Below are 14,565 nucleotides of genomic sequence, written 5' to 3' on the forward strand. Positions count from 1 at the left end.
AACCTCTTCAAACACCTGCCCTCAAGTGCACGAATCTACACACACACACACACACACACACACACACACACACACACAGAGAGAGAGAGAGAGAGAGAGAGAGAGAGAGAGAGAGAGAGAGAGATTTAAAATAAGAAAAGAACCAAAGATATAAATATCACAGTTCAGATATAGAGAACAGGTAACTGCCCTTATGGATTCAGTTGCGTTACTGATGCATAGAAACAGGTTTTAAAAGATGACCTATAGTACACATGGGAGAAGGGTGAAGGGGAGGGGAGAGGAAGGGGGAGGAGCAGAGAAAAATGTAGAGCTCAATAAAATCAGTAAAAAAAGAAATAGTCTAGACATGAAGCTATTGAAGAGACTCTTAAAACTTGTGATCGGGAAGCTGGAGTGAAGCTCTTCACAGCTGATGGCTTCTGGCTGGGCTGTGGGTGGGGAAGGACTCTGTTTTCTTTAAAGGGCTGGCCACCAACAGTTTGACCATGCTCCAGTGAGTATAAGGGCAACACAAACTAGACTTGGTATTTTTCTCCTTATCCTTTTATTTTGGAGTGAGTCATAAGCATCTGGGAGGACTTGGAAGTGAATGTGATTGGGGTGCATTATGTGAAGTTTCCAAATAATAAATAAGACATTCATAAAAAAATGAACTATAGTATAGTGACTAGCCTTTGTATAAATGAAACTTTTAAAGACACAAGAATGTCCCTTGGTATCTGTGGGAGAGTTTATAGGAAACTATGGGCACCAAAGCACAGGATTTCAAGTCTTGGATATAAAATAGTATATTATTTCCATGAAATCTGTACTTCTCCCCATGTATTTTAATCACCTCTAGATTTCTTATAACTCCTAATGTAATGGAAATGATATGTAAATGGCCCCTATTCTGTATTCTCTAGGCAATAATAACAAGAAAACAGCTCTGTATATGTTCAACACAGACTTGGTTCTTTCTGAATATTTCCAGTTGAATCCATATGTATGGAACCCAGGAATAGGAAGCCTCAAAGGCTGTCAGTCACTGATGAGAAGACACAGGAGCACAGCATGCATAAGCTTGGGTGGTTGAAAGTAACTGATGGAAAGGTAAAAATCACAGCTAGACCAAAGAACGCATATCACTCCAGCTCCATAGACTGTGGAGCTAAGAAGAGTCCACCTGCTGATATCAGACAAACCACAGAGATGCCAACTTGACAAGGATCAAAGATTCAATCCTCTTTATGTGGACGGCTTTCTCGGCCACCAAACCAGTGTCTGCAGTGGTTCCTACTGCACCACTGGGTCATAGCAGCCGACAGAAACAAGGGAGGAAGAACTTATTGTGTCTCACAGTTTCAGTGAGGTGTTTACATTTCATAATGGGAAAGGCATCATGGGCAAGACAGTTTAGATTTAAAGAAGACAACCCCTTGTTGGTGATTTTACCCAAGGAGAGTAAATGCTCACAGAACCATTACTGCCACACAGACGGAGAGACTAATGTGGCATGTGTGGCATGTCCTGATGGATAGATACACAGTGGTCATGTAGCAGGTGCCAACTCCTCATTCTCTGTTGGCCTTACCAACGTCAGTTCGTTGAGGATGGTCCAGGGCATGGATGGCATCTGGCTAGTGCGTGTGCTATGGTGGAAAAGAGAGCTCTGATAGACCTGGGAAGAAAAGGAGAGAACTAACCAGTGATGCAGAGTTTTGATATCATTCTGGAGAAAAACTTCTCTTCATTGAGTCTCTGGGTCTGGTATCACAGTACCCGCCACGGTCTAGGGTTCTCAGCACAGAGAGGCAGGGTAGTCTCTTGAACAACCCTTTGTTCCCCTCTATGCCTTGCCTTCCAGGAAACCGTTTCAGCTTCAACTTCTAGATCCTGCTTGGCCAAAAGGGGTTCCTTCACTTCTCTCCCCAGCAGAGCTCATGCAGAATTTTGTTCATTTGGGATTAGTTTTGTTTTCTGGTACTGGGGACAGACTCAGGCTTTTCCCATGCTAGACAAACATGCCGTATTTCTAGCCCTGGTTTTAGATTTTTGTGGTCCCAACATGGTTTAATTTCTTGGAAAATATGACAGTCTTCTGCAGGACAAGTTAGAGGTAACAGAAACAGCATGACTTTATATTTTGTTCACAATAAGTAAGAACATCACTTTCAGATAATGGATTAAGTACACTTTTTTTTTAAGTTTCAAGTTAACCAGACTTAGATTCGCACACCTTTAGTGCCAGAATTTCAGCAGTCCATGGAGGAGGATCTTCAGGTCAGGGCCCACATGGGCCACATAGTGAGACCTTGCCTCAAAAATACCTTCATGATGGTGGAGCAGAGAAAAGGAAGGGAGGGAGGGAGGGAAAAGAAAAGGAGAGCTAGCCTGAGTGAAGAGCAACATCATTTAATGATGAGATTTTGTAGTTGTTTACTGGAAACACTTAGAATCGAAGACAGGTTAATAGTGATAGCCTTCATGAGAATCGTAATCCTTTGTCATTGTGGCAACCCAGCCTGTATTCTAACACACTGTACACTGAGAGTACAAGTTTGTGTCTAAATCCTGGGCTCAAGCAATCCTCCTGTCCCAAAGTAGCCCAGGCTACAAGGGTACCCCATGACGTGTGACTGGGAAATATAATTTTGTTAACAATTTGACATTCTTAAATTTAATTTCTTAAAATCTACATCCTAACTCCATTGTATAGAGCTGTTACGCTGTAGGATTCCACTTTAGAAAGGTCGGAAGGAGAAGGATGGTTTCTATTTAATGTATAATAAACTTTCATAATCAGATTTTTATAGCGTTTGCTTCTTCAGAACATAACAGTCCATTGGGGATATGCTTGTTGCCCGTAGCACAAGAGAGTTATAGATCACACACTGGAGCAAGGTCCCCTTATGTTCAGTTTTATCTCTGCATGTCAGTTTTAGGTCTGCAGGAATAACAGAGTAAGCGAATGGATACGTGCAGGATTGTATCTATATACTCGTCCCCCGTGAACCGCCGCCCTTCACAACGGAAGCTGGAACACTGCGAACGTAAAGCATGTGTCTCTCCCCGCAGTCCTCCCCGGAAGCCGCCACAACTCCATGCCCCCTCCCCAGGAAAAGTCCCCCCTTTCTTGGAGTCGCCCACTCACGGTGTTTCCCTCTCCTTCCTCATCAGGCATCCTCATCATGATGTCCATGTGCAGGGAGGTGCACGTGTACGAGTACATCCCATCCGTCCGGCAGACGGAGCTCTGCCACTACCATGAGCTGTACTACGACGCAGCCTGCACCCTGGGGGCGTACCACCCGCTGCTCTACGAGAAGCTCCTGGTGCAACGCCTGAACGTGGGCACCCAAGCGGATTTGCACCGCAAGGGCAAGGTGGTCCTGCCAGGCTTCCGGGCCCTGCGGTGCCCAGACACCAGCCCCAACAATACATACTCTTAAAATAGAACTCTTGGGAACTGATGTGCAATAAGGTACTACTGCTGTCCTCAGAGTCACAGAATACTTGAAGATAGATTAGGCAATGTGCTGTCTTTAACTTAGTGGCCATGAGAATGCTTTCTAGTCAAAGCCATTGGGTAACTATTACTGCTAGGAATACAGAAATGGGCCTTTAAAATTATCCAAGAAAGAAGCAAACACAGGATACACAGAAAGAAATCAGATGCGTACCCATGGGCACGATACCTCTAAACATGTTATCCTCTACAGCAGGAACACTCTATCACAGGTGGTTCCAGCCACAAATTAGTGAGATACTACTGATAATACCGGTTCCATCAAGAAATAGCCAAGTGGAGGTCCCGTCGACCACTTGCCCATGAATTCCTCGCAAAGCAGCCTGGATTCTATGATGGCTGTCTGAATTCGCACCCAGGCCTGTTTAAAATCCTTCCGTGCATCTTGTCAGCCACACGGTTTTCAACCACAGCCTTGAAGCTCTGCTTCCCAGTGCTCTCTGGATGTTATGGCTGAGAACCTGGCCACACTTAGAAAAGTACCACTCATCCATCCCAAGAAGCCAAGCCAAATCCCGGCTGTTAGGAAAAAGCAGTGTCTTTGTCCCCCGCCTCCCTGCAGCATCCCTTCCCTGATCAGCAACAGCAGTCCAGGTGGTGTCTGCAGGGTCGTGACTGGCCAGGTGTCCGTCCCCTGGCTATTGCACTTTATGCACCTGGCCTGCCGAGGCACTCTGTAGCTGTCACATAGCCAGTGACACACAGGCTCACTACAGGTCAGCCAGGAGACACCCTTGTTCCTGCAGACTGTAAAGAGTGGGTTTGGAGCGCGTATTCTGAACTGCAGAGGTACACTCCCTGTCGTTTCTGTGTGCAATTACCGCAGGCTTTTCTCAGCTGTTCAAAACTTGCCCCTCACGCACTCTGAATGTCCCCCGCTCTACTGACAAACGGCTAGGAGTCCATCTTTGTTTTCCTGGGGATGTTTTATGTTAACGATGTGATAGAGCCTCAGAATGGCTTTTAACAAGGTGACTACTGTGTGTCTGGCAGAGGGACAGGCAGGAGAAAGTATTCTTCCCAGTGCGTAACTGTATTGCGATTTTTAACCTAAGCTTCTATCACTAATACATCCTTTTGTGTGGGTTTTTTGTTTGTTTGTTTGTTTTTCAATGAAGGTAGCGAGACAGAAGAATTTTAGAGTTCTGTAATAAAACAGGCTGTTGTTTCAATATCAAATCAAAGCAACTCTCAGTGGTATAGTTAAGACGTTTTGGCAATGACAATAGTTTAATTAAATGCAAACCCCTTGCAAAATGTGTGGCTATCAAAGTTTTGTAGAGAAAGAAAAAAATTGTTTCCCAATGAGTTTGTTGTGGAATGCTCTAAGGACTGCTTCCTAAGGAAGCATAGTTTTCTGAGCCCACTAGCTTCTGTTTGGTTATTTTCCCCAACAGAACGGATGTCTCCAGACATCCCTAGTGGTTGCTCCAGCAGTTAATTGAGTAGAGTCAGGGTTTCAGTTATGACTGCATCTGCTGAGAGCCCATTCTGAGTTCCACAACGGAACATCATCTTCTCATCCTGGTTCAGCCGTGCAGTCTCACAGAAGCTTGGCCCTGTCCCCATGCTGACCTGACTAATCCTGACTGTAACTCTGTAAGAGGAAGGGCCGTTGTGGGATGCGTATTTACTTCTGGAGGCCTTGGATATTTCTGGCTCTTCCAGGCTTTGCCATTATAAATGCTCACAACCGTCGAGTTTCCTTTTGTAGTCCTGAAGGGGATTCACTTACAGGCATACTTATTATCCCAGACATTCCCCTTTGGTGGCATGAGAATTTGGTTAGAGAATAACTTATTGAGGTCAGTGTAAATATTCAAGTTCAAAAGCCCCACAAAACACTTTGAAGGTTGTTAAACAGCATTCTGTTGTCTCGCATGTACTTTTAAAAGGCGGCTCTCAGTTTTACAGGGGTTACAGAAAGACCGCAGAACATAAAGGAAATTTAATTAAAGTTTTTGAATTTATTATGGCCCTAAAGACTCTTGGGACTCAGAGTCTGTTAAACATTCAGAAAATGTGGTGCCCATATTAGCATACTGTTGGCTAGGCACTCCTGTACTTAAACGTTTAAGTAGCTTAGCCTCCTGCAAATGTCACACAGCGATGGCTAATGCGAAGGCCGCGTCTTGTATTAGCTAAATGGGTCCTAAGTGGCAGTGTTTTGCCAGACATTGATGAAATCCTTCCACCGCACATTTACTAACCTGCAGTGAACCCCACAGCAGCTGTGGAATAGCCACACTCACCGGCTGCCACCTCATCTCTGGCCCTGGCTCTTCCAAAAATGTCCCACCTCTTCCATGAAGGGACCCTGGTTAGATCCCCATGGTGCCACCAGAAGCCACCAGGTGCTGCTTTCTCCGCCCTCAAGTCTGAGAGATTTCACATTCCTTTATGTTGCAAGAAATACCAACACTCTGTTTCTTCTTGTCGTTGTCGTCCCCGTTGAAAAGACACTAGTGATGTCCAGGAAAAACAGTTCAGTCACTTCTATATTCTCTCTAATTTGTGTCTCACTGCTCACACGAGGCAAGAGATAATGTATAATGAGGATGCTGAACGAAATATCAGGACTGGGCCCATGTCACTGACCATGCTCACCACATCCTCACAAACCTAGTTCTTTGTATGCAGGACTCTGAAAGGAGAAGTGTTGATCAAATAAGAAGTTGCATGCAGACATCTAAGATGTGCTTCAATAGGCAAGTTAGGGGCGTGAGACCACCTGCATTGCTGTGTCTTTTCCTACCTGATCTCTGAGCTCACGCTGCTTTGCTTCAGGAATGGGACTTTGCTTGTGTCTTGACCTCATGGTCTCTCAGCCAGTCAACCTGGACTCTCTGGTCGTCCTCTGTCATTGGAACCATAACATCTGAGCAAAAGCAGTGCTACGGTGTCGTTACTGTTTTCAGAACTGAATGTCAAAAGGCCTAGCTTACTCTGTCATATTTATGAGCTAGTTCATGTGCTAGAGCAGAGCCAGACCATGTTGCCAGCTGACCATACTCATATTTTCTGAATTAAGGGGGCACGCCTTGGGTGTCTCAAGTGGCATCGTCTCCCATAAGTTATGCTATGATAAAAAATTGTGTGCACCAGTGACTTAATTAAATTGTGTCCGATTTTCTTAGGACACATGGTATATACACTAGTCTCCAGACATATCCCATCTCATTGTCTGTTTCAGTTTCTGGCTTTCTGATAGTTGGAATGCTACTCCCTGGCTCTGTGTAGACATGACTGACTGGCTTAGGTAAAATATGCCTGCATTTCAACATGCTTTTTCTATCTGGACATTTGCATTGTAAGATCATTCTACATTCCTGTCACTCAGGCTTTGTTTAGACACTCGGTGAGTGAGCAGCATGTCTCTAGCGGCTCAAGAAAATAAAATGTGACTTCTGGTTCTTGTTTTGTTAAATAAATGAAGCCTTCAATAGCAAAAGAAACTCACTATGTTCTCTCCAGGATTAGGGTAGTGACGTGTGCAGAGTAAAGGCTGCTGATAGAGTTCTTAACCTAAGAGTGTGCATGTAGATAGTTATATAACTGTATATATACTTATCTACACACATGGTAGGTTTTTGTATTGTCTTTTTCATTCACCTTTATGATAAGAACTTTACAATAAATTTTATTTTAATTTTTAAAATACTAATTTTTAAGAGAAGGAAGCAAATATTTTATATCCTTCTGCTAAAAATAAACCAGTCTTCTGCCCTCACCCCCCCCCCCCCCCGCCACACACACACACACTGCCGTTCTCCATGTCATGGCCACTTTAACAAACAATGAATAACCACTGAAAGATACAGTTCATAGAACCATTACCCAAGTGTTGTCTTTAGTCAGAAACCTGATAAAACTCTGAATTTTTAAAGACTCTGTTGATTGCCCATGGCTTTTTACAAGATTAAGGGAAGAAACAGAAACATTTGTTGATTCTCTGGAAAACAGATTTCAACAAAGCAAGCGCAACAGTAGTGTTTAAACCTAAGTTTACAACACCTGCCCTGTTTTGCTCTAGATAAATCCTTACGGAATCTTTCTGCTGGAAACCAGTGAACTTTTTTAAAGGCTTTGGGAATTCTTTTGTATGATAATTTTTAAAACAAAACGTGTTCTCTTCAAACTAATTAATGGCTTGAGGTTTTCCAAGAAACGCATTTTAGAAGTGTTTGTACACATTTTAACACTTGGATATTTTCTATTTTGGTTTTGTATATTTTTATGTGTACACAGTGTACAGACTTGTAAATAAAACATGTTTCCATTTATCTTGAAGTGTCTCTGTCTTAATCTGGAAACATTGCACACACAAATGAGTGAGCAGCCATGCAGTCCTTCTGGAGATGTGTAAGGCATTGAGGCCCACTGGGCCTGGAAGGGGAAGAGCAGAACCAGTGAGCACAGACCTCCTGAGTGTGCACAGGGATGCAGCGTGGTCAGAAGCCAGAGGCAGATCGCATTCACATCATGTTTTCTACCTGGTAAATTGTCACATGCAGAAAAATGGCAGAGGTAAGAATCGAGTAGAAACACGGGTTTTAGGCTAATATACCTTTTATACCATTAGAAACAAGTGTTTTTGATCAATTTTATTATGCTTCCCACTAAACAGGCTTTAATTTTAAACTAGCTTTGGTCTTCACAACTACCATGGAAAGGAAAAATCACCTGATTCGGTCCTGAGAAGCCATCCCGGGTCATCCATTCGTAGTTTTCCAGCCAGAACGTGAAGGAACCCTCGAGTCACAGCAGTGCTAGCATTTGCTGTGAAGACAGATGTGGGCAGTTGGGGAACGCAGGAAGCCTCGGTCCCTGGGGGCAGCTGTAATGACTTGCAGAAGACCCCTCTTTTTACACCAGTGACCAATTATTTTCCCTCATAAAATGATTGTTTTCCTCCAAGATTATTAGAACTGGCCTTCTTTGCTGGGTGTGAGGTTGCTGCTACATGCCCAGGGGCAGCTGGTGGTTTAGTGACAAGCACATGCATAGGAGATTGGTGGTTAGAAAGAAAATGGCTCCCAAAGGGAGTGGCACTAATAGGAGGTGTGGCCTTGGAGTATGTGTGGTCTTGTTAGAGAAGCAAGTCACCGTGGATGTGGGCTTGGCAGTCTCATATATGCTCAAGTCATGCCCAGTGAGATAGTTCACTTCCTGTTGCCTTCAGATCAAGATATTGGACCCTCAGCTCCAGCACAGTGTCTGCCTGCACAACACCATGTCCCACCATAATGATAATGGACTAAACCTCTGCAATTATAAGCCACCCCCTTAAATATTTTCCTTTATAAACGTTGACATGCTCATGATGTCTCCTCACAGCAATAGAAACCTTAACTAAGACAGAGATCCTGTGCTTTGAGATCTCAGTGCTGCTGGAAGAATCTGGAAAGAAAGGAATTGGTTTAGATAGGTCAGAGATGAAGAAGGAAACAGAGATTTCCTAAACTAACCAGTTGATGGGAATTACTCAGTCTACTCACTAGGAACTGCACTTGGACTTAGTATTTGGATTTTTTTTTCCAGTCTAGAGCTATGGGATGCAGTCCTCTTTGGCAACCCTGGGCAGAGTGGCAGCCACAGTTTTAGTGTCCTCTGATAACCAGGGGAAGGGCTCACACTTCAGCCCCTGCGGCATACTTTGCTACTGAGCCGGGCTATACAGGCTAGGAACTCTCAGTGAGTGGAAACAACTAGGATCAGGGAACGGGAAGTAAAACATAAGTGCTGGGCTCTCTGATGTCACTTTCAAACCCAAGTCATTAGCTCAGACACAGAACTAGCGCCTCACTAACCAAGCTGAATGCAATGAAGTGCTGCACCAGGAATCCCAGTGCACAGAACTTGATGGGGATGCCCACTTCCCTAGGCTGATTCTCTTGCCCCTTCACTCACTCTCATGCCACTGGCTGAGCTGAGTCCTGAGAATGGAGGTCTTGTAGCCCGTTCAACCTAAAATAGCATTTTCTGGCTCGTTATAGAACATAGCTGCTGATCCCGATCTGATCGTAAATACAGTCTTCCGGGAACTCTGGACCAGAGGGTGTGGGTACAGTTCTCACAAAAACATTTTCCAAGGCAGATTCTGTTACCTCCAGGAAAGGTGAGGTCTAAGAGGTTAAGCCATCTGCCTACCATCACACAGCTGGGAAATGGCATGGAGGCTTACAAGCCTACAGTCTTCGTCTGATTTCAGAGTGCATGCTGGGAACTATGACGCCAGTCATTTAAAGCAGCCTCCACCCCATCCTCCCCACCTTACTCCCCACCCTTCTAACCCCACCCCCAAACTACTGCCCTAATCCTTGACAGTCCCACTGCCCAGCAAACCAAAGGCTCATTTTTGCAGGGACTCTACTAACTCTACACAATGACATTTCAATTAATTGAAAGATCAGATATTCAGTTCTATGAACCATATAGTCACTGTGTAGGGGGCTGTACCTTCTAGATATGTTTAAATATCAGCAGCAGAAAACTGCCTGCTGATGCATTTCGGAGACCATATCTCTATCATTAAGCAAAATGTGACAACTTTGCATATTGGGAAGAAGTTGTGTTTTAAAATTTATGGATAATCAGACTTTTCCAGTCCTCTGAATCCCCACAGCTTTGACATGGATCTGAACTACATGTACCAGACAAGAACACATCTTACTCTCTTATAAGAAGCTGAACTTTCATTTCTATAGCCTAATAAAAAGTAACTCCATGTGTAGCTGACAGAAGGCCACCTTTAAGTGACACTCCATGGCTCTTTCCCTCTATCCTAACTGAACACTAACATACTCCGGGAAACAAGTCAAGCTACCTTGAAGATTGAGGTTCCAGCTTAGACACTCAGATCAGAAAGGTCAATGTATGGCAGAAATCAACCATACTGGGAAATGCAGTGCCTTCTGTCCTCATTGACTTCATTATCATCCTGAGGGTAGAGGAGAACACGGTAACACAAGGGATTGAAACAGCAACCCATGTTGAGGCTGCATGTTTAGAAAGAGGCTGGTGAAGACATTAGAACCTGAAATGGAGAAGCTTGGGGCTCCAGAAGAACCAAGAGATAGACAGTCTTCTGATGGAGTTCACAGACATCCTAGCTCAGTACAATGAGAGCCAATGTCAGTTAATAACGTGTATGAGAACCACTACCAAGCAGATCTGCCACTGAAGAAGATCCTGCAAGGATTAGAAATGCTTTTCTTTTACCAACAAATCCATACATAGACCCAGAATTTCCATGTAGCCTTGGAGTTAAAAACAACAGCTCTATGCATCCAGAGAGGGGTCACCCAGATTGAGGCCAGTCTCTAGAGAATGGGCCTTAGCCTGGTACCCAGAGCTGACCGATATTTACAGCTGCTTACACTTGAGCCCACACATTGTTCAACCAGGACAGGATAGTCTCTAAGTCTGAATGCATGCGATAACTTGGATGGGAACTGTCAGCAGGGTTTTCCTTATATAGGGTACCCCTTTGCCTTTGGTGAGCCACTACCTTGTCTTGTCCTTGGTCTGAGCTTTAAGTCCATGTTCTAATAAATAAGGTTCACCTTGGTTTCCTTTGTTTCTCTTGGTCCATACACTTCTATACTGTTTTCTGGACTCAAGAATCAGGCTATGATAAGTAACTTTAAAATATCTCTAAGAAGTAGATTAACCTTATTTTTCTAAAATTTATTTCCTATGTTGGATCTCCCTTACAAGACAAGACAAAAACTATCAAGTTTTCCAACACATGGTTAAAGTCTACCATATTCCAAGCTTCCTTTAGCAGTGCTTATATGGAATTTGGAACAACATTGAGATTAACATTGTCCCTGCACAAAGGTAGCATTAAAATTACAGTAAGATTTCATTTTCTGTAGCAAAGGATGTTAAGTGAAATAAGCCAGGTCGAGAAACAGATGCCAATTGCTTTTCTTATAGGTAGAAGCTGAAGTATCTAGTACCTTGATCTAGGTAGAGAGTAGAAGAGAAGTGGAAAAGGCTGGGAAGGGACAAGGCATGGGGACCACCATGTAGGTATATAGAATAATATTGTGTGTGCTCTGCACTCACTGTAGGGAGGCTAGAGCTCAAAAGTCACTGCAATTGCTTGAAGAATACCAGCACATGAGCAGAATAGATGGGGGTAGAAGTGACAGTGATCTGGTAATGCAAAGGCTCCATCTTCCTGCTACACACACATTCAGAGGCAGGGAGTGGAAGAGAAAGAACTGCGTGGCATCACACACCAGCTCACAGAAGGCAGAATTCATCCTAAAGAACCACCTTCCTGGACATCTGATTTGGGGACTGCAAACTGGTGGCCTTCTCCTCACAGACGGATTGTGCAGCAAGGGGACACAGCTAATTTTAATTGCCTGGTCACCCAGATGCTTTTCTGTACTTCAAACCCCAAGAAAAAAAGAATGATGATTATTTCTGGGAAATGCCACAGTTTCTCCAGGTTTTCTTCTCAGTTCTCAATATGCAATTCCTGACACGGTACGTCATCAACTGGCTAGAGAGAGTGGCTACCCAGAGAGCAAGGACAAGCAGGTATTTAGTTGAATTCAATTGAATATGGAGTCAGGCTGGCTAAGGAGAAAGATGTTCTTTTTATTTGGGGTGGGGGTTGGATTCCTAGTTGCCCTCAAAGAGAGAACTGCTTTAATGCATTTTTGCAATTTCAAATACAGTACATAGTGTATTCCAATTATGTTCATCCATCCCCTCTCTCCTTCCTTCCTAAACTTGCCATTGTCCCCTCTTCCCTTTAGGTCCCTTTTCCACGTTCATGGCCTCTGTCTTTTGTCTTGAGATCCTCTGATTCTTACCCAGGACTGTTGGTGTGGCCAGGGATTTGGATGTTTTTTATGCCTGGCTTTATTTTGATGGTTAATCAAAGCATACTTGTCATGAGCTACCAACGCTCCATCTCTGCATACCAATATTAATCATCCATTGAAAAATATACAGAAATACAATAAGAGAAAACCAGCAGTGTCAGTGTAGCTCACTAGTCAGTTGTTTGCCCAGCATGTGGAGGGTTGGGAATTATATGCCAGCATAACAAAAGGATATAAATGAATTAACAAAAACACCAAAATTACCATATTTGTTAGAAAATTACATAGAGCTGTTAGCAGACTTGTGGATCCTTGGCGTGGAACCCACCGTCGTAATCAACAGCCTAAAAAGCCAAGAACTGAAACAGTAGGACTCTGGTTACTATTAAAATGAATGACATCTGAGTCACTGCTTACCTGTGCGGAGATGTGACATACGGAACCACCCAGAAAGACATTGGTAGATAGCTAGCTAGACCTTATAAACTACTATCTAGCCAGAGGCTTTCTGTCAAGTACATAGGCATAGCATTGCCCTCTCCTACCAGAGTCAGTCCAGGGCCAGGAAGATGACTCAATGGTAGAAACATCTGTTCCCAAGCCCAATGGTCTGAGTTCAGTCACTGGGATCCCACACAATGAGAGGAGAAAACCGATTCCTGCAACTTGTCCTCTGACCTCCACATGCGCATGTGGCGTGCACCCTACTCCCCTACCCTCCCCCCCCCCCCCCCCCCCCCGCGGCACACACATACAGTGTAATTTTAGAGTATTTAAAAGTAATCAGCCAAAATGAGTCCATCTAATGGGCTTATTAAAAGACTTTAAACTGAGGCCAACCAGTGGTGGGGTACACATTTAATCCCAGCACTTGGGAGGCAGAGGCAGGCAGATTTCTGTGAGTTCGAGCCAGCCTGGTCTATAAGAGCTAGTTCCAGGACAGGCTCCAACGCTACATTTGAAAGCCTGCCTCAAAAAGCAAAAAGCAAAAACAAAAATAAACAAACAAAAAAGACTTAAAATGAAATCTTTCCAGTAAAACAAATGACCAACAAAAAAAAATGCTGAAAACAGGTATTGGGGATAGTCTCCCCAGCTGACAGTGTCAGGGAAATCAGACAACAATGGATTTCAAGGCTGATATGAACCTGAAACTCTGATATGGCTCGGATCAAGCACAGGGGTAATACATTGAAACACTGTACTGGGCACAGAAGACTGAAGTAAAATCAGATAAGATGAAATGACATCCAAACAAAATGTTTCATACAGAAGAATCAGAATGAGGAAGCCACTACAAAATAGGAGGGAGTATTTGCTGACTTTGAATCCCCCTTGGCTAGGTATCCAGAATACAAGAGCAACTCCAATGGCCAGAAAGGAAAGCAAGGATAGTTAGATTTTTAAAAATGAACGTATTTTAAATCTTTCAATTTTGTTTATTTATTTATTTGCTTATTTATTTTATACCTGATCATAGTTTTCCCTCCATCCACTCCTCCCAGTATCTCCTCGCCTTCCCCCTGTGTTCCCATCCCACCCCCAATCCACTACTCAGTTTCTGTTTCGGAAAGGGCAAGTCTCCCATGAGTATCAACAAAACATGAGACATATCAAGTTTTGTAAGATGAAGCACCATCCCTCAGGTGACTCATGAAAATCTCTTCTATTCCCCCTTACCAGAGAGATCTGGATGTCCCCCACTCACCATGAACCCACTTTATTATCTAGTTTCTCATGGGTCCTTGTATTGCAGCATGGTTATTCTTTACAGCTAATATCCATTTATTAGTTAGCACATACCATGTTTGTCTTTCTCGGTCTGGTTTACCTCACTCGGGATCATTTTTTCTAGTTCCATCCATTTTCCTTCAAATTTCCTGGTTTCCTTGTTTTTAACAGCTAAGTAATACTGCATTGTGCAATCACACCAAATAATCTATTTTAAAAATGGGGTACAGACCTAAACCGAGAATTCTCAACAGAAGAATTTCAAATGACCAAGAAACACTTAAAGAGCATCCTTAGCCATCAGGAAAATGTAAGTCAAAACGACTCTGAGATTCCATCTTACATCTGTCAGAATGTCTAAGATCAGAAACACCATTGACAGCTCAATGCTGGAGAGGATGTAGAGCAAGGGGGCATTCCTTCTTTGCTGGTGGGAATGCAAATTTGTACAGTCACTTCAGAAGACAGTGTGGTGGT

At 43.5% G+C, this 14,565-nt stretch overlaps 1 protein-coding gene across 4 annotated transcripts in view; it reads left to right on the plus strand.

The window, feature by feature from the left end:
• St6gal2 (ST6 beta-galactoside alpha-2,6-sialyltransferase 2) overlaps window positions 1–7,788 on the plus strand; it is a 65,601-nt gene extending 57,813 nt beyond the window's left edge. For 3 of the 4 annotated variants that reach the window (XM_041656196.1, XM_041656195.1, XM_041656197.1), the window contains exon 6: window positions 3,163–7,788. In XM_041656196.1, coding sequence (XP_041512130.1) covers window positions 3,163–3,434 — 272 coding nt within the window. In that variant the 3' untranslated portion in view covers window positions 3,435–7,788. The remainder of the gene's footprint in view (window positions 1–3,162) is intronic. The other variant, XM_041656198.1, reaches the window with a different exon arrangement.
• Window positions 7,789–14,565: the final 6,777 nt, after the last annotated feature.

Source organism: Microtus oregoni, unplaced genomic scaffold (genome assembly GCF_018167655.1).
Source record: "Microtus oregoni isolate MIOR12 unplaced genomic scaffold, Mior012 000007F_ref0000211, whole genome shotgun sequence".
Taxonomy (NCBI): Eukaryota; Metazoa; Chordata; class Mammalia; order Rodentia; family Cricetidae; genus Microtus; species Microtus oregoni.